The 20,671-nt window shown below is 45.1% G+C and overlaps 1 protein-coding gene across 3 annotated transcripts in view; it reads left to right on the forward strand.

Annotated features, from left to right (window-relative positions):
• PPP1R16B (protein phosphatase 1 regulatory subunit 16B) overlaps nt 1-20,671 on the forward strand; it is a 111,057-nt gene that overhangs the window by 23,433 nt on the left and 66,953 nt on the right. For 2 of the 3 annotated variants that reach the window (XM_083618720.1, XM_083618718.1), the window contains exon 2: nt 19,562-19,949. In XM_083618720.1, the coding sequence (XP_083474846.1) occupies nt 19,703-19,949 (247 nt within the window). In that variant the 5' untranslated portion in view covers nt 19,562-19,702. Of the gene's footprint in view, nt 1-12,417; nt 12,438-19,561; nt 19,950-20,671 lie in introns of those variants that run through there. The other variant, XM_083618719.1, reaches the window with a different exon arrangement.

Below are 20,671 nucleotides of genomic sequence, written 5' to 3' on the forward strand. Positions count from 1 at the left end.
TATTTTGGGTTTCTATGGAAGCCGCCCAGAGTGGCTGGGGAGGCCCAGCCAGATGGGTGGGGTATAAATAAATTATTATTATTATTATTATTATTATTATTATTATTATTATTATTATCCATCTCTGCACTCTCCATGAATCTGCTTTGAAGCATTGGGGGGAAACCCCATAACAGATTTATCTGCACAGCCCAAAGTCCTTTTAGTCGGATACCAACCACTGTTTCTAATGGGTGTGTCTACTGTGTCTTTTACTAGAACCTTGAGATCTAACAGCAGCAGGCAGGTGCAAAAGACAAACTGAGCCTGTTGCCTCTGAGCTGAGGGATTTGTTTTGAGTACCAGAACCGAACAGAGCTTGCTGTCGGGTCAGGAGTTGGCTTCACCTGCTGAGCAGCAGCCTGAAGGAGCAGAAGCCGAAGTGACTCTACCAGCTGGTGATCAGCCTTCTTCTTGCCCCTTCTGAGCACTAGCTGGCTCCAGGTTTCTTAAGCAGGGTTTCCAGCCTCAGATTCTGGAAACAGCATTAATCGTCCCAGGCCAGACCTTGCTGCTGCTTGCTTCTCGTGACCTTGGACTCTCAACTTTCTTGATCCCCGGATCATCCGACTCCATGAACTGAGATACTCCTGACCTTAAGACTAGACTGAACCTTGCATATGGACTCTTGTCTCTAGGCAAGTACCCCCCTGAGACTCAGCTGGTTGGCTCACTTCTCCCTCCACTGAGCTCTGCCATGGCTGGCAGCACAGGACTAGGACACTTGCAGTCTACATTAAAATCTATTCCTGGTCCCTGAAAATTTTCTTCATTTCATCTGTCTAATTGAGGGTAGGAAGTCATTTTGTTGTTGTTACACAAATCAGCGTTGGAAATCCTTCCTGATCTACTGCAAATCCTGATATACTTTTTGCCCACACTTTTTTTTTTAAGACTACGTGCTAGAGCAGGAAAATTAAAGTGATAATTTTTCACAACATGCTAGTTTTATTATTTGGAAGGAGATTTAAAGCAGCAGCAGCAGCCCTTGACACCCACTGTGTCAAGACAACAGCTTGAATTTTAGAGTCACTGCTCTGAGACACATCACCCATCACTCTCACAAATTCATGTGCAGCTTTTTCTTATATCGAAAGGATTCCTGTGTCAGATGAAGCACGGTGGCCTCAGTAGGACAGTAACTGCGTGTGATCAGAATCTTAAGACCCCTGCTTTCAGACCAAAGGTTTCATCTAGTTCAGTGTCCTCCTTTCCACAGCGACTAGCTATCTGGGCATAAAGACAACAGCCTCCAGCATCTGTTGTCTGGGGGCTGTTGCTTCTGGAGGTTCCATTTAGTGTCATGGCTAATAACAGTGATGCTCCCAATGTCCTCCCAACCTGCAGACTAATGAGATCTACACCCACACAGCTTTAGCAATCCTGGGGCTGCAGCTGCTCCAACAACATGTGAACCAGTTGTGAACATTTGTGAACTCCCCCTCTCAAAACTGCACGCCTGGTAAAAGGGGAAGGGAACCTTCCCCTGAAAGGGTTTGTTCTTTTAGGAAAACTGGAATGGTGCTTTCCTCCTTGATTTAGGAAAGTACACTTGAGAAGCCTTCCTTTAGTCTTCATCTCAAGGCACATCTCATAAATCAGCGCTTGGCTTTTGGTCAGCTTGCACCGCTCTCTTGATCTGCAATACGCTGCTTTCTTCTTAATTATAAATCATTGCTTCCAAAGAGCATTGGGAGCTATGGAATTGAAAGACACATTATTAATGTAAGAGATTTCCTATTAGTCATGGTTCTATAGGTTTTGCTTCCAGCTAACTGGCAGTGCCCTTCACCACTGAATAACACTTTTGGCCGAAAGCATTATTACCAGGCCCGCCAGTTTCCCTGTTCATGCGAGTGTGGGAACTTGCAAGGTACAGATGATTGTAGTTCAAAGGGGTGATTGTATCACACCTGCACACACACAGTTACATAGGGGAAATAGCCAATTGAGACAACTGAGTCTCAATTTGGGCTTAAACAGAAGGGTGCTTATTTACAGTGCAAGTGGTGTTTAGAGAGTATAATGGATTTGTGGCTTGAAGTGACAAATGCAGTGTTGGTTGGTTAGAGCAGGTTCATACACAGGCAACCAAAACCCATATTGCCTGGGTCATCAGCTAACAACGACTACTACTACTACTACTACAATAGTTTGTTTATATGCCGCCCATCCGACTTGGCTGCCTTAGCCACTCCTGGGCAGCTTCCAACAATTATAAAACCACAGTAAAACATCAGACATTGAAAACTCCCCTATAAGGGAAGATGTCTTCTAAAAGTCAGATAATTGTTTATTTCCTTGACATATGATGGGAGGGTGTTCCACAAGGCGGGCGCCACTACCGAGAAGGCCCTCTGCCTGGTTGTCTATAACCTCACTTCTCACAGAGAGGGAACTGCCCAAAGGCCCTTGGAGCTAGATCTCAGTGTCTGGGCTGAATGGTGTTGGTGGAGACACTCCTTCAGGTATACATGCCTGAAGACGTTTAGGGCATCAAAGGTCTTTGAATTGTGCTCAGAAATGGACAGGGAGCCAATGTAGATCTTTTAGGACCAGTGTTACTGTGACAGAGATATTGCTCACATACTTTCAAGCCTATGTTCTTCCTGACTAATCTATGTTCTACCTGACTAATCTCTTGGAGGGTTTTGTTTTTGTAAACAAAAAACACAATTTTCAGGGTGTAGCATGTTTTACAGGACACAACATTACAGAGCACGCAGAGGACCTAAAGTGAACAACAAATTTGCAGATACTTGGAGCACTAGCATTGATCTGTCTTTAGCGCATGGGACACTATGGTGAAATGTGTGTCCACCAATTTGTTGATGCTTCAGTGAGTTGAAGCGGAAGTGTGAACTCAAAGAAGAAAGTGGGTAATGTGACAAGAACATCAGCCCTGCAGCGTTTGTTAATGTGGTTATGGTTTATTGTTGCAACAGAAAATCAGGGGGAAAGCACTTTAAAAAGTTGTATTCAGTACCAAATTCCTATGTGCTCTTGGAGTGGTTGAATAATACACAGAACTGTTTCAGAAATGCAAGAGAAGGCAGTTGGTACAGTGTTCCTGGCAATGATAACATGTCAGAATTTAGATAGGGGAACTGCATCTCCTACCCATCCACAGTGTCCAAAACTGCCACTATGTGAAAATCTTAAGGAGAGAAATTCTAACCTTTTGTTGTCCTTAACACATGCAGACAACATATGAAGAACCTGAGAAAGGGCATGCAGTTGAGCGAAGGTTTTTAAGCGAGTAGATATGAGGGAGTGGTTTAAAGCACGGAAGGTGGGGGGGGGTGTTGATAGGTCAGACTTTTTGTATTACTTGCAAACACGCTGGGAAATGAGATCGTTGGTCACTGAGATTTCTGCAGAGCATGCATGTAATTCCATTGGTGTAGGAAGGGCAAGCTATGTCAAGTATGCATTCACACAAACCATGCTGAGGTGGGTGTAAAGTAGCTGTGCTACACAGCACACAGACTTCCTGATATATTTCTGCTGCAGCAGCTTTTGCTGCTCATTGATTTTCCTTGGAACCAAGATTGCAGGAGCTGTGCTGCCATGTTTGTTTGTTTGTTTGTTTATATATAAGGAAGATTTAAGGCTAGTTTGGTGTATCCAGTTTAACAAGATGGACACAAATTTTCAACATGGGGAAGAGTGAGAGCAGGAGTGGAGAATCTGATGCATCTAATGTAGATGTGGCAGCTATTTTTGTCATCCAAGGAAGCTCAGATTATCTGCTGATAGTTACAAAGGAACATCCCACTCTGGAAGGTGATGAATTTGCCAGGGTCCTGATGCCAGCTAGAGGTCCACTGATAAAGCTGGAGAGAACCTTCCAAACAAAGACACCACAAGGTCATTCCTCTCCACTTTCCTCTTTAGTTGGATTGTTGGTGTTCTCAGTTGAGATGACCAGATGCTGCATTTCTGAATGAGCCATTTAGAAAAGTTTTGTGTTTCACATGTGACTTGGCTTGATTGAATGAGTCATCTGGGTAGAGGGCTATCTGGGCATAGGAACCTGCTTTATACTGAGTCAGACCATTGGCCCACCTAGCTCAGTACTAGTTAAACTGACTGGTGTCACCCTGCGACGGGGTGAGCTCCCGATGCTCGGTCCTGGCTCCTGCCAACCTAGCACTTCCAAAGCACGTCAAAGTGCAAGTAGATAAATAGGTGCTGCTCCGGCGGGAAGGTAAACGGCGTTTCCGTGAGCTGCTCTGGTTTCGCCAGAAGTCATGCTGGCCACATGACCCAGAAAAACTGTCTGTGGACAAACGTCGGCTCCCTCAGCCAGTAAAGAAGAAGAAGAAGAGTTTGGACTTGATATCCCACTTTATCACTACCCTAAGGAGTCTCAAAGCAGCTAACAATCTCCTTTTCCCTTCCTCCCCCACAACAAACACTCTGTGAGGTGAGTGAGGCTGAGAGACTTCAAAGAAGTGTGACTAGCCCAAGGTCACCCATCAGCTGCATGTGGAGGAGCGGGGAATCGAACATGGTTCACCAGATTACGAGTCCACTGCTCTTAACTACTACACCACACTGGCAAGATGAGCGCCACAACCCCAGAGTCGTTCACGACTGGACTTTACTGCCAGGGGTACTTTACCTTTACCTTTATAGTAATGTATAAAAATGACCCAGCACCTTCAGCATCCAAAGCTGTGACCCGTGGCTTGAGCATCTCGCACTTTCTGTCCTTCATGGTTAAAAGGACCCATTGATGGTCTCTTCTCCAGAGCTGCCTCAAATCCTGGACAGAGGGAGCAATTCTGGGTTGGCAGCAGTGATGCTTTGTTTTTTGCAGAAAGTGATCTATTTTGTAAGTACTTCAGCCCCAGTGAATGGATGCCAGTTGCGAATGCAGTAGTAAGGAGCTTGGCGGCTTCAAGGGTTTTAACTTCAGTGACTAAATACAAGCAAAATAAATCCGCTAGATTAGTTCCATCGCTAGGATAGGTGCCTTCCAAATATTGCTGGTCTATTACTCCCATCATCCCTGACCATTGGGGCTACTGGGAGTTGGAGGGCACCATGATAGGTACCCTTGCTCTAGGGCATCATAATTCCTCCCCAGAAAACCCACACCACTGGTTGGCAGTTTCTCCTCCTTGTTGGCTTTCCCCAATACACCACAGAGTCCAATTTTAACTGGAACTGCATGGTTGCGCTTCCATTACTTCTGAATCTAAACCAGTTCCCCTAACATTTAGATAAATTGTTGTCTGGGATGATTGCTTAAGAAGCAGCAAAGTCAGTGTGCTAGCATCTTGCAAAGTGCAGGACTGCTGTGGACATATGATCAGACCCTCTTATGTGATTCTTTTGTTTGGATGTTCCAAGATGCAGCCACAGGGAAGTGGCAGTCATGTTATTAGGTAACTTATGAATGGCTTCTATAAATCAAGACTTAAAGCTGACTAGTAGCTTGTAGGTTTCCTTCAGAATGGGGGGAGATTGTTTATCCAACCCCCGATTCAACTTATTTGCACTTTCTGCATGCATCAGAATGATCCTTTGATCCTTCAGTGCGATGTTAGAGAGGACATCGTACTTTTAATTTTTTTTCTCTAAGTTGACAGCCACAAGGAAGCTCAAAACAGGTGTTAATAGCATTTGGACACTCGCCCTTGGTATTTGGCGTGGGCTGTTAAGAGCAAGCCAATTACTTAGCCCAGGGATTACAGGGACTCTGATTTCCATTGCCCAGGGCAGGACAGACTGGTTCCAAAACACCTGCTTATAGGTATTGCATGGCGTTTTACAAAAGGTTCTGGCACTGATGGGAGGAGGCTGTGTGCCAGCCAGCCTTACGCTGGTGCTCAGCAATGCAACCGACAACCTTGAAAGACATTCAGAGGCTTCTTAACTGAAGAAGCTGGGAGGGTCAATCAAATACCATCATCTGCGAGTTCAAGACAAAATGGTCATCTTTTGGGAATGTTCTGGCTCCGGTTGCAGACAGGGGATTGAATCAGGTGGCCTACAAGGCCCCGTCCAACTTTGATTTTACACTTAAAGGGTAAGACCAGATTAACATCATTCTGTATCCTGAGGGATGGTTCTGTAGCAGAATTCTAAACACTTGCCAGATTCTAATTCCCAGGAGTCCGTGGGGTAAGTTACAGCAATTAAAGTGGCAAAAACTTAATTGAGCTTTATAGTATGGACAGGGCTATGCGGTAGCTGTTACTTCCACCTTACCTTTTGGAGCTGTCTGTTATTTCTCCCCCACCTCCACCAATCTTTACTTCCAAATCCCCTTCCTTCTCTCCTTCCCTCCCATCTTTTACTGTCTTACCTTGGCGCTGCTTTAAAGGTCGAAATCATGAATGGATTTCACCTGGCCCAGGCGTGTGCACGGTCAAACAATTGGTTAATGGCATGTTTAAAATGTGGACTTTAACCAGGCTTTTCAAATCAGAGCTTCTTCTTCTAAAAAGGGTATTATGTGCTGATGGCATTTTTGTTGACCGTCTCTGGGCATTTTGGCAGTGTACGGTTTTTGAAAATACCGTTTTCTGAACAATAAATGATTAGGTGTTCAGTGGCCATGTTTACTTGCTTAGACACAAATGTCATTTGTATTGAAGCTGTAGTCTTCTGATCAACATTTTCAGGGAAGAAATGTTAAGGGGCTGGGAGAAAGCTGTCTGCTTGATTGACTTCCTTCTCCTTGTCCATTTCTGTCCCATCACCTCCCATCATCCAGATTATTTTTACTGGTAGCCAATTCAGTCCTCCTCCACTTGACTGCCTGTAACCCAGAGGAAATGTTTGCTGTTTGTTTTTATCATCTAATCATACACAGTGTTAGGGTCACAATTTGCTTGGGGTGGGGGGAGTACTAATGATGCTTGTGAGGGGTGATAAGGACAATCGCTCCAAGTGCAACCTAATTTATAGCCCCAAACACTTATTTGTTGTTTAAAGTAATTGAACATAGCTTAAACATATTTTCTGTTCAGAAAACACACAGCATGATCTATGCTCATGCAGAGCTCATCCTTTGCATGCAAAAGTTCCCCAGTTTGAATCCCCGGCTTCTGTAGATAGGTCTGGGAGAGGCAGCTGTCTCAAGCTGTGGAAAATTGCTTCCAGTAAGTATAGATCAGGAGTAGGCAACCTAAGACCCGGGGGCCGGATGCGGCCCAATGGCCTTCTCAATCTGGCCCGTGGACGGTCCAGGAATCAGTGTTTTTTTACATGTTTACGTGTTTTTACATGAGTAGAATGTGTCCTTTTATTTAAAATGCATCTATGGATTATTTGTGGGGCATAGGAATTCATTTTTTAAAATCAAAATATAGTCCGGCCCACCACATGGTCTGAGGGACAGTGGACCGGCCCACAGCTGACCCCTGGTATAGATATTACTTAGCTGCAGGGCTTGACTTATCCTGTGTTCATTTCTAGAACCAAATCCCACAAATTTAAACGCGCTAGCAGACTTGCAGAGCAAACCTATACATATCACCTCAGAAATAAGTCTTATTGACTCCCATGGGACTTACTACCAGTTAAACCAATATTGGATTGCTGCCTTAGATATGTTTTTCTTTGAGGTGGTAGATGGAAAGTCATAGACTGGCTTGCTTTGAGGCTTCTCTGGGTAGCAGGTTGGGCAGAATTGCACCTTTGTACTCTGCCACTGGCTTTTATGCCTGAGGCTTAACACAACATATATAAGGAATTGAATACTTCAGCTGGGCAGAGAGGGAATTTGTGACACCTGACTCCGACCAGTTGCAACGGATCAGGATGAGCAAAAAAGCTCTGCCACTGCCGACCTGACTTGCTGTAGAGCACTAGGTGGTAGAAAGCGTCTATGTGAGCAGAAAGGCCTTGGGATTTCACCACCATTCTCAGTAGTACACAAGCAAATGTTAATTGTTCGTTTAACTGTTTTAATTGCTATGCTTTTTAACAAGCTTGTTTTATTGTGAAGTTTAATTAGGTCTGCTTTTAATGTTTTGATGAAATTGTTTCATTTGATTTTTAATTACATATGGATATTATAACTGACAAACTAGTTAGAAATCATTTTGCCCCTAAGTATATAAATTAATATATAAATATAATACATATAGCATACAGTATATAAATTAATAACAATAGCAATTCTAATTCCATTCCTCTTTCCTACCAGCTTGTAGCAGTTACTGCCTGCAGGGATCAATTTCCTTATAAAGAATATTGTTTTTAAACTTTTATATCTACACTTCCAGAAGGTAGAATCGCTGTGTGTGAAGAATTGAGAACTGGTCCTGAATCTTGCCTGTAGAGTTTACACTATTTCTTCTTCTTCTTTTTTCTCAGGCAATTTCACAACACAATTAAAAGAAACATATATAAAACTATTGCATATTTTTAAATTAGTTGTTATAAAGGGTTTTTTTGGGAGGGGTAATACAACTGCATATTTAAAACAATTGCATATCTTAAAAACAATTTCAAATCCACTAAATATACTAACTTGGATCAAAATATCTACTTCCATGTGTGCCAAAAAGACAGAGATGGTGTCTCTCTGATGTGTAACAGTGGGGAGATCCAAACTGAAGGTACCCCCACACTAAGGCCCAATTTTGACATCACATGGACCTTGAGATAAGCTGTTATATGCAGCTTGCCCCATGAGGCAGCGGGATAAGGCATCCTCCTCAGGCAGCTGAACCCCAAGAAGAAGAAGAGGAGGAGGAGGAGGAGTTTGGATTTGATATCCTGCTTTATCACTACCCGAAGGAGTCTCAAAGCGGCTAACATTCTCCTTTCCCTTCCTCCCCCACAACAAACTGTGAGGTGAGTGAGGCTGAGAGATTTCAAAGAAGTGTGACTAGGCCAAGGTCACCCTGTAGCTGCATGTGGAGGAGCGGAGACGCGAACATGGTTCATAGAATCATAGAGTTGGAAGAGACCACAAGGGCCATCGAGTCCAACCCCCTGCCAAGCAGGGAAACACCATCAGAGCACTCCTGACATATGGTTGTCAAGCCTCTGCTTAAAGACCTCCAAAGAAGGAGACTCCACCACACTCCTTGGCAGCAAATTCCACTGTCGAACAGCTCTTACTGTCAGGAAGTTCCTCCTAATGTTTAGGTGGAATCTTCTTTCTTGTAGTTTGGATCCATTGCTCCGTGTCCGCTTCTCTGGAGCAGCAGAAAACAAGGTTCACCAGATTACGAGTCTACCGCTCTTAAACACCACACCCCAAGAGGCGGTACCCCTACGGCCGTCCTGCCCTCCACTAGCAGCAGGGATATGTCACTGAAATCGCATGAGATCTGGTGAGATCTCTCTAGGAGCTGGCACCATTGCTGCCACGCAAGCCAGGTAAGAGAGACTGAAGCGAGGCAGCCTTTTCCCATTTCACCCCAGGTGGCAAAACAGGACGTGTGATCTGTGCTGCAGAGCGCAGTAACCAGATGGGAGTATAAGGGGTTAGATGATCTTTTAGGCCACCTGGTAGCTAATTGGCAGCCAGTGCAGATCATTCAGCGGTGGTGTAATATCACGGCAATATTCTGCCCTGCTGAGTAGTTGAGCCACCCAATTTTTGAATTAGTCACAGCTTTCTGATCAGTTTCAAGTGAAGCTATAACTTCTGGTAACCCTAAGAGGAACAAAATAAAAAAAAAAATCCTTCCAGTAGCACCTTAGAGACCAACTAAGTTTGTTATTGTATGAGCTTTTATGTGCATGCACACTTCTTCAGATACACAGGAGGAAGTTAAGCTTTGTAAATATATATCAAATTTCTTTATGCATCTTGTTTTACAAGCTCTCCTGCCTTGCTCCAGTTGGGAGCAATATCTGACTGGAGTATTGTTAATCTCGATTTATTGTACCTCAGCATGCATATGCTGCCTTATAGACCTGTTGGTTAGCATCCGTCTGTCTTGAGAAACAATGGAGTACACCCCCTGTGGGGTGGGGTGAAGCCAAACCGCTGTGTCAGCAGCACTGAAGTGAGCTCCCTGGAGCGCAAGCCTGGGCAGTGTGTATGGAGATCCTGGCCTGCCCAGATTAGACCCCCCCCCCCTGGCCTCACTGATGTGGTTCAAAGGAAAGCAGAGCAATATGTTTGGCACCAGCTGGGCTGCAGGAGTTGAAGGAAGGAGGCATATGAGACGCTATCAGAGGCAGAGCAAGGTGGATGTGACCCGCCCGGGGTATCATCCCTGAGGGGAGAGTGACATCACCCCCTGCCCTCCTGACGCTCGCCCACCAGCTAGCCCTGCCCCCTGAGTGCTCGCCACTCCAGATGCTGGAGCAGCTAGCTCCACCTCTGGGCACTATCCAGCCGTCTTAGAGACTCTACTCTGGATTTGTATAAGGTTTACTCCACTGGTCCTGTTAGCTAGGGATGATGGGACTTGTAGTCAGAAAACATCTGGAGGGCCGAGTTTGCCTATGCCTGCCTTAGCCTTTTATTCTCCTGAAGACATCCCACAAGACTGTGGAGTTTTAGGATCAGAGTTTTCCTTCTAGATAGACTACTTTCCCAGGTTGATGAGCCCCATCTGCCCCTCACTTCCCTCTACAGCACATGCAGAAACCACTTTCTTGACTGTTGCACCTGCTATTCGTGTTGTCCGCTCAGTCCTCTGGAGCTTTTCTTCACAGGCAGGGGAAGTCTCTTGACTCACTGAAGGTTTGAGACCCATCGGCTACCCTCACCTGGTTTAGCCAGCCAGTCGAAGCGGTTCCTGGGTTGTGGCTGCTGTCGCATGCCGACAGCTTCTAGGAGCCGCAGGTGGAAACTGAGTGCAGGGTGGAGACCCAAGGTGGACAAACTACACCAGAAGGAGCATGACGTGTTCCCCACCAGAGTAAAAATAAAGCTTCAATAACAATCAGACAACAAAAGGGATGGAGGAAGACAGGGGCATGGGTGTTAGGCTAAATATGCACAAAATGTAGTTGCAGACTGTTAATCGTAGAGTTGAAGGGAACCATGAGGGTCATCTAGTCCAACGCCCTGCAGTGCAGGAATCTTTTGCTTAATGTGGGGTTTGAACCCACAATCCTGAGATTGAGTCTCGTGCTGTAACAACTGAGCTATCCCAGCAAATCATCTGCATATGGAACTGAACCCAAAGTTGGAGAAAAGTGCCTTCAAAGTGGAGGGGGGGAGTTATGAGTAGAAGTGATGGATGGAAAGATCCCTCACTTGTTTACACGAGGGTGAAGTTTACAGGACAAGGTTATATATAGAGAGAGAGACAGAGAGAAGGGAGAAGGGCACATTAGTGCAGTGGTACCCAAAGTGGATGGTACCACTTTCTGGGTCGAGTTAGGATGACCATGGGGGTCACTAAGAGGCAAGGGGTCAGTGGGGCATGGGTGTGTGTGTGCTGAAAATGTACTTGACTATCAGACTTTGAAAAGCTGGTATTCCTGGCTCAAGTTCATAAATTTTGTTGAATTAATTAAACTAAATAGTTTCTACTGTAATTGAATTTTGATTAATTTGCAACCAATTGTTGCTGCTTTGAATTTTATTGTACTGCTATCTTCCTTAGTGGGTCATGCAAACGGCTGTTCTGAATAATGCTTTTTTTAAAAAAACAAAACCAAACATTTTTATTAAAGATTTCTTGGTTTACAAAAGTATGTGCAATGCCTTTTTCCCCCAAGTTATATTTTCTACAGATAAGTTTCGTTTGTTGAGACATTAGTGTTACATGAGGAGGAAAAGGGGGAAAGAGGTGGAGAGCTGAATAATGCTTTTTATAGGGAAGGGGACACTGGAGATGAATTTATGGAACGAAGGGGGCTGTGGCTTTAAAAGTTTGGGAACCTCTGCATTAGCACAATCTGTATCTCCACACATTGCAGGGAGGGATATATAATGAAAGAAGAAAAATAAAAACAAGTGTCACATTTGAGGGTACAGGTTCTAGTGCTGAGGATACCAGGGCTATTCCCCCCGCACTTGCATGTTACCCAGAGCTGTGCATTGAAATCTTGTGAGCTGAGGTTAGATGTTAGCAGACAACTGCCCTGTCCTTTCGCTGCTGTTTCCCTGCCACCTTCCTTTTCAGCTTCTGGTTTTTGGATGAGGTTTTTGTTGTTGCAAGCCCTGTAAGCCTGCCTTACCGTAAAATGGCCTCACGTCCACCCACCCACCGCCCCCTCCTCTCTCTCATTCACTTTGCCCTTTGAGGTCGATATTATTCTTCCTTCCACACTTCTTCTGGTTGCGCTTCATGGCTTGCAGGATGTTCTCGGCACATCTCAAGAAGCGGAAGTGCTGAGCTCATGGAAACAGATCTGAGCTTGTAGAGAGGAGAAACACACTCTCCTTTGGGGGGGAGGGAGTGAACGAACGCAGATGCAATGCTTTGTGAACTACAGTGGCCTCTGCTGCTTCACAGGTAAGTGAACATTGTGCCTGTGCTATAATTAGACCGACCAGTTTGTGCAAAAACTGAAACCGGCAACTGTATTTCTCTCTCTCTCTCTTGATTTTGGAAAGGAAACTAGGTCATTTCTGAAAACGGGCAGCCTGAGCGGCAGAACAGAGGTATGCACTGGGTTTCTTAACCGTGTCATGTGCTAATTAATGACTTGGACCAAAGTCAGAAAGCAACTAGCTGGTTGCCCTTCACTGGAGTTTTGCATGCAGGTGATTCTTTCAGATCCTTATTGCTGCTCTTAGTAGCAACTGCTGTGTTTAGCCCATAGAAGGAATCAAACATGATGTGGGAGAACTGGGATCCACACAGTGCTGTGTTTGAAAGCAGAAGGAAAACTTTACGATGAGATTGGGGGCGCCTACCTTTAGGCAGCGTGAGGTGAGCACATCTGGCAGTTGATTTGGTGTGTCATGAAAGGAGTGCACATTGTTTGTATCCTGTTTTTAGCAAGGGAGGGTGATCTCTTTGGCAAACGGGGCCCAGCTTCGTCAACCTCAGTCAGCCCTTAGCCAGTCTCCACTTACCTGCCTTCTTACTAACAACTACAGTGGTACCTCGGGTTAAGAACTTAATTCGTTCCGGAGGTCTGTTCTTAACCTGAAACTGTTCTTAACCTTAAGCACCATTTTAGCTAATGGGGCCTCCCGCTGCCGCCGCACCACCGGAGCACGATTTCTGTTCTCATCCTGAAGCAAAGTTCTTAACCCGAGGTACTATTTCTGGGTTAGCGAGTTTGTAACCTGAAGCGTATGTAACCTGAGGTACCACTGTACTTGTCAACTTCCTCCTCCTTAGTGTCATCTGCCCAAAGGAAGATGGGGACAAAACTATGAGTTGTCTCTGCCAGTCATTGGCTCTGGCAGAGTTCGCTCCACCCACTGTTGTCCATCCTGCCTAATGGGCTCCAGCCACCACTGCTGCCAACTCACAAAAGCTGGGGGTCATAAAGCGCCATGCCACCATTTTGTGACTTGCTCCCCTTACCACCTGCCACCATTTTGTGACTGGTGGGCCTCCATAATTTTCAGGGTAGTCCCTGGGTGTAGAAACTTTGAACAACCTGGGAACTAGCTGCAGGGTATCCAAACTTCCTCTCCTCTTTTGCACAGCTTCCCTTTCTCTGTTTCCTGTGGATTGCTAGCCGCAGTTTGTCACTTTGGACAGCAAACTACAGTTAACATTGAACAGGTAATGGAGAGGAAAGCTCTTTGCAAAGGGGAGTCCATGGTAAATTTGCAAGAGGTTCTTCAGAACTGAGCTGAAAAGGCAGAACTTTGAGGATGAGAAAAAAACAGTGGAAATACGGAGTAATGGTTGCAGGCTACTTATTTAAATTAGCAGGCGCAATTATGTACTGTGAAATGCAATTAGTGTGAAAAGCGGGGAATATACACAAGCCATAAGTAGTCATGTTGGTCTGTTGGAGAGCGAAAAAGCCATTCCCCAAATGGTAACAGTAATGCCTTTTATTAGGATTGACTAAAATGTAACAAGTCGTGAACAAGCTTGAGGTCCTCAGGAACTTATCTCTCTCTCTCTCTCTCTCTCTCTCTCTCTCTCTCTCTCTCTCTCCCCTCCCTTGTTGTTATGTGTAATATCCAGCATTGAAGCCTCTAAAGACTGCACAATGTTAATTAATTTGTATTTACTTTCCTTAGTGCAAGGAAAGGGGGGGGGGTTGGTGGAGGGCAAAATAATTATGAATATATTGCCTTCAACAGGAAAAGACACATTTTCCAAGTGACCAGTTTGCCAAGCATTCGCCCAGATTTGTCTGCGGGGAGCTTTAATGTTTATTGAACATTAATTCCGATTTATTTGCGGAAGGTTAGACAATATTGCACCAAACACATGTTAACCCAATACGTTTCTGTGCATTTTCCTGTCGTTTTTCTTAAAACATGGTGTGCGTGTGCAAGCGGGTTTATCGCACAAGAGCTCCAAATCACCTTTTAGTTGTACAATCTCAATTTGGTGGCATATGATTGAATCCCACCTGAAAAACGTAGCAGCATGGATACACCTCTAGTAGTGTTTTAATTGTGTGTGTGTGATAGTGGTTAGGATCAGTCTAGGACAGGGGTCTGCAACCCGCGGCTCCGGAGCCGCATGTGGCTCTTTTACACCTTTGCCGCGGCTCCAGGGCAGATACTAGCGAGGGGAGGAGGCGCATTGTGTGCCCCGACACTCCCCACTGTGGCAGGCGCTGTACTGGCTGTGACGTTGCATGGGGGCGGTGTGTGCGTTAGTCACGCACCGTCCCGACGTCACCTTCCCGCCCGCCTGCTACATTGTAAGGGGCATGTACGCTGGTCACTGCATTGAAAGGGAGCATGTACGCTGGTCACTGTTTTGAAGGGGAGTGAAGAACACACTCACACACACAAAGGTAACTTGTTAATTTAACGTTTATTTCTATGAGGAGGAGTAATTCTGAGGGGTCAAAGAAAGAAATAATAAAAAAGTGACAAAAAAGTTATTTTTATAATGACGAGTTTTGCGGCTCCCAGTTTTTTTTTCTTTGGAAATGGGTCCAAGTGGCTCTTTTTGTCTTAAAGGTTGCAGACCCCTGGTGTAGGACCTAGGATATCAGGATTAAAACCCCACTCAAATCATGAAGTCTACTGGGTGACCTTGAGCCAGTCACTCTCTCTTAGCCTGACCCACCTCACAAGGTTGTTGTGGGGGGGGGGAATGGAGAAGAGGAGAAGCAGATACCAAACCTTTGGGTCCTTGGAGGCAAAGTAGGATATAAATGTAATACAGTAGGCCTGCCACTTCTGGGGGTCTGTGCACAAAGGCAAAAGCGTGCAAAGTCAGGAACCCCTGGAACACACACCCCCCAACTGCAAGGCAGATGGCTGCTTTACCAGGCTCTGGGAACATCATAGGAGGGCTCTAGGAGCATCCCAGGGGCCTTGTGCAACCTTCCCAAAGCCCACTAAGTGAGGTGGAAGGACGTAAGAAGGTATTTCTGGTTGTGCGGGTGGGAGGGAAAAAATGGAGGTGCTGGTGGTGAAACAGCAGTTTCCCGCCATCATTCGTTCATTCATTCATTCTGCCCTACCCCATGAAAGGTTGTAATTGCATAAGTAAAGTGAGCATAAGCTGGGTTGAAACTATGCTTTATTTCCCCCGTGTCAAAGACCTAGTATGGCACACACACCCCATGTGCATTTGCATACACACACAGTCTAGGAGCCTCAATGGCGCCCCTCTGGAGGCTTCACCCATGGGAAAAAATCCAGCTAGCCCCCCCCCCCCCCGCTGCAGCTCTGTATACCTGCCGCCCACTCTAGGAATATGTTTCAGGGGCTACCAAAGCCTGCTTTTTCAGAAGGGCTGATGTGAGAAATGGAACCCAGTGCTTTTGGGGAAAGCAGAAAATGTGCTCTGGCATACAGAATGGCTTGGGATATGGGGCATTTGCAGCTGGGAGTTCTGATCAGCCTTCCTTGTAGTTTTTCCACCCCTCCCCCTGTGTTGCTACGAGTAGGAGTTAGGTTGCCTTGAGAGCTCTTCAAGTTTCCACCTCTGCTTTTGCTTCCAAACATATCTATCCCTCCAGAGGCTCTCTCACCCATGTCTCTGTTTCTCACTGTCTCCTATTAGCGGGGATGTTTGTTTCACTCTGTGTGGTATAGTGCTGGGTGAGTCAGAAATGCTCTGCTTTTAAAAGGGAAAAAAACACACCGTTCAACTTGCCCTCCAAAGAGTGAAGCATTTTGCAAAGAGTTATGGTATTTCAAGAGCTTTGTGGTTACTTACCTCTTCCCCCCTTTCTGCTAAGGAGGGTGGTTGAGTGATAGAGGCCGGGCCATTTTTTGTTGTTGCTGTTTAATCTAAAGCTAGTGCATAGTTTGTATCTGCCTCTTCCGAAAGACAGGGGTTAGATAAACCATGCTGTGTTGTATTCTTAGCCCTGATATTAGACTTTTTCAAGAGCCAGGGAATACTCAGTGCATACGATATATTTATTGTCATTGTCCTATGCAGAACAATGAAATTGAAAAACTACATAAAACTACATAAAAACTACATAAAACTACATAAAAACTACATAAAACATTCAAAACCCCCTAAAAACTCTGAAACCCCATTTTAAAATACACTATACTATAGAGACCCCTTATGCTGCATTTAGAACCAGAATTGCATTTGCGTAGAAACTGTTTCTCAGGCGGCTAGTCCTGGCCTTTATAACCCTATACCTTCTTCCAGAAGGCAGAAGCTGAAAGAGATCGTTTCCGGGGTGCGTACTATCCTGCGCTATCTCTGCCGCTTTCTTATGCCACCTGGCAGCATAGATTTGATCTAAGGTGGGAAGAGTACACCCAATTATTCTCTCTGCAGTCTTTGCGATAATACCTCTTCCCCTTTCCCCCTTCTTTTTGCAAAATGGAGGACAGGGCCCATTAGACACCCTCCTGCCACATGATGTCACGTGTGCCGCTGCCCCCGCCAAGTTGGGCAGAACCTGGTGTGTGTGCTTGGCAGACAATGGAGGAGTGTGCATTTGGGGATGAAGTTTAGCTTTCGGAAGGTTGCATCGCCTGCTGTGGCTGTAGAGACTGATGCGGAGGGAGATGTTTTGTTGCAGCTGGGGCAGATGAAGGCATCCACTTGTGCTGCTGCAGATGCACCATGACATTTCTTCTCTCTGTGCTCCTCTCGGCAAGCAGCTGTATGATTAAACCTAATGGATATGACCTTTGAAGGAAAAAAAATGGTAATAAGTGTTAGTGTTTAACCAACGTTGCTGAAGGCAGAAGGAGCCTTGGGAGCCTTCCTGTCCCGTTTTGTGATTCCTTGGCCTGTCCTCCTTTGCTGACCTCCTTTATCACTGGTCCCCCAGGCTAAGCACCTTGAATGGTGCTAAACCTGAGAAGGAGTTGACTTAATTAAGGCCTTGCAGCCCAGTCCCAGCTCCCAACAGAAAAAAAGTCAACTTTCTTAAAACACACGCCCAGAATTCAAAATAAGTGAACGAATGAGCAAATTTTCCATGGGAGATTGTCTAAAACAGAGTTAGACCGTTGGCTCACCGACTGGCAGGGCCTCTCCAGAAGACATGTGCCTCTCTCAGCCGTACCTGGGGATGCTGAGAATTGATCCTGGGTCCTTCTGCATGCAAAGCATGTGCTATGAGTCATTTCACAATAGAACAGGGAGTACATTGAACAGAGGCCACAGAAGCCAAATTAAAAATATGATTTTCAGATATATATGCAGTGTGCGTTTGATTTATTTGGGTGGAAAGTGGGCATGTGTTAGTGCTTGTCCATACAGTCAACTCAGTGGGGATGGTTTAGTGAGATATGAGATCAGATCTCCTGACTCCAGTTCTGTGTGCACGTACCCAGTGCTATTTTCTAGAGAGGTTCCAGAACTCACCATGAATGCCTCCCTTGTTCTCTTATAATGGCAAAGGCACCCACCTGAGAGGTGCCACAACTGAGCTCCATCTGAAAAAAACCCCTGCACATACCTAAGATACACCCAGTGGATCTTGCTGCTATGTAAAGACGCAGCAGAATGTGCCGTCTGTTCACAGGAACAAAGAATCCCAAAGTGTTTCTGTACCTTAGGACCTTTTACTTAGTATTTTTGGGTTAGGCAATGATTGTATTTTAAACCTAAAAATTGTGGCTAGCAGCCACAACAAATATGTTTTACCTCCAGTGTCAGAGGCATACTGAATGTCAGTTACTAGGACTCACAAGTGTGGAGGGTGCTGTTGCATTCTGGTCCTGTTTATGGGCTTTCCAAATGCATGCTGGACTAGATGGGCCTTTGACTTGGCCCAGCAAAGTTCTTCTCATGTTCTGATGAACTCCACCCACTGTAACATTTCCTCCCCCCAGCCCCACAATCTTTAATCTTGCTATACATTCATACCTTGGAAGTTGAACAGCTTAGTTCCTGAACCTTTTGGCTCCCGAACATCGCAAACCTGGAAGTGAGTGTTCCGGTTTACGAACTATTTTTGGGAGCCGAACGTCCGATGGGGCTTCCATGGCTTCCGATTGACCGCAGGAGCTTCCTGCAGCCAATCAGAAGCCGTGCTTTGGTTTTCATATGTTTTGGAAGTCGGACAGATTTCCGGAATGGATTCTGTTTGACTTCCCTGGTACGACTGTAATAACAAAGTGATTCTGCTGCCCTGGATACTGCCAGGTGGAATTGCTTTTAAGACCACTGATTGTGGTTTTAACATTTAAAACAAGGAAAACATGAAAAGTGATCATTACTCCTATCCATTTCCTTTGTTGCAGTTTTAACAAATGAACATCTGGATGGGTGCATTAGCTGGACAGAGAGACTGAAATGAGTTCAAGGGTTATTGTAGGATAACCGTGGCTTTAAAAATACTACTTTGAGAGTTCAGTGTTCGTTAATGGGCATATGCTTTTTAAAAATAAAAATATTTTTCATTAATTCTCCAACGATATTTCAAAGCATTTATCATCATATATAGTTTTTTTTTTAAAAATAAATACATAGTTTCTTCTTGACTTCTCCCCCTCCTTCTCACCCTGGTGTTTTTTGTTTCTTTTACACCTTTTTATTGTTCTATAACACACATTTTTATTGTCCAAACCCCAATATCATTAGTTCTTTCAACAATCCACTGTTTATACTTCAAATTCTGCCTTCGACTTTCATGTATGGGTGATGGGCTGGATAGGTAATCGATGAATGGTCTCCATTCCTCCTTAAACATTTCATCATTATGTCCTCTTAATTTAGTAATCAACTTCTGTATAGGCCAATCAGTTTTATAAGCCATTCCTCCTTGGGTTGTTAATCCTCCTCCTTTCCTGGTGTGCATATACTTTTAAAATATTCAGATAAGTTGTAGGCCTGTCAGCTGACCAAATACCTAATTGCAACTGAATATATACCTGCTCATTTTTGCGGGGAGAAGTTTTATGAAGAAAGAGCAGCATTCATTGTTAAGAACATTCAATGGCTATTTAGAATGTAGCAATCGGCACAAGCATTCTTTTATGTCGGTTTTGTTTTCGCCAGACGCAACACATGCTTACTTGTTTTCTGCCTCTCTCTCTCACACTGTGCAGGATACCACAATGTGCTCTCCGGTATCTACGCAGTGCTGCTCACAGTCCAGCCGCAGCATGTTCCCATAGTGCCAGGCATCTTGTCGCAAGGTTGGGCTTCTGGTCCAGCAGGAGTGTGGCTGACCCATTGGCAAGTGGGCCATGGACACCCACATGGACTTGTTGACAGAGCTGCAGCTACTGGATAAGGTGCCTACCCTTGAGAGGCTCCGGACAGCCCAGAAACGCCGCGCTCAGCAGCTGAAGAAGTGGGCGCAATACGAGAAGGAGATGCAGCACAAGAGGAGGAAGCATGAGAAGAAGAGGAATGTTGCCAGCCGCAAGAAGGTGTCCTTTGAGGCCAGCGTTGCGCTGCTGGAGGCTTCACTAAGGAACGATGTTGAGGAAGGTAGGAGATGCTGCAAGTTCTTGTGCCCCGTGTGCCCTTGCTAGGTTTGACTGTAAGCCATGTGCTAAGCACCCAGTGGTGCATCTGAGTGCTCATTTAGGGCCCTGGATGGTTGTCCTTTAGACTGCCATATGTAATATGTCCAGAGTGAGGCTTATGATGAACATTTCTCTTCTCCCCCCCCCCCATCGCTTGACTGCCGTTCCATGTTTTGCATCCTCTAGCGGTTCTCAACCTGTGGGTCCCCAGATGTTGTTGGACTACTACTCCCATCATCCCTGAGCTCTGGCCTTGCTAGCTAGGGGTGATGGGAGTTGTAGTCCACTAATATCTGGGGACCCACAGGTTGAGAAAGGCTGCTCTAGCAGATTCCTGATGTGTTAGGGCAGAAGCAAAAAAAAAAAATAGTCTGGTTTTTAAGAAAGGAAAAAATACCCTACAGTGTGTGCAGCATGGCTACAGGTATAAAATGGGGTTTGTTTCTGGGTTACCCTGATGCATTTACTTGGGCGGGGATGGGAGAGTACCAATTTGTTGTAGAAAAGAGTAATATAGACTTAAAGTAAAAATGAGCATTTGTAACCATGCCTGTGTTAAAGAATTGGACTTAGGTGAAATGTTTGGAATGTTGATCTTTGTTTGGTATATGTTGTGTAAGTGGAAAAAGATACGCTTAAAGCATAATAGCTGCTCTGGGTTTTGGTATAAGGATTTATGGTGAT

Source organism: Podarcis filfolensis (assembly GCF_964270895.1).
Source record: "Podarcis filfolensis genome assembly, chromosome: 6".
NCBI lineage: Eukaryota > Metazoa > Chordata > Lepidosauria > Squamata > Lacertidae > Podarcis > Podarcis filfolensis.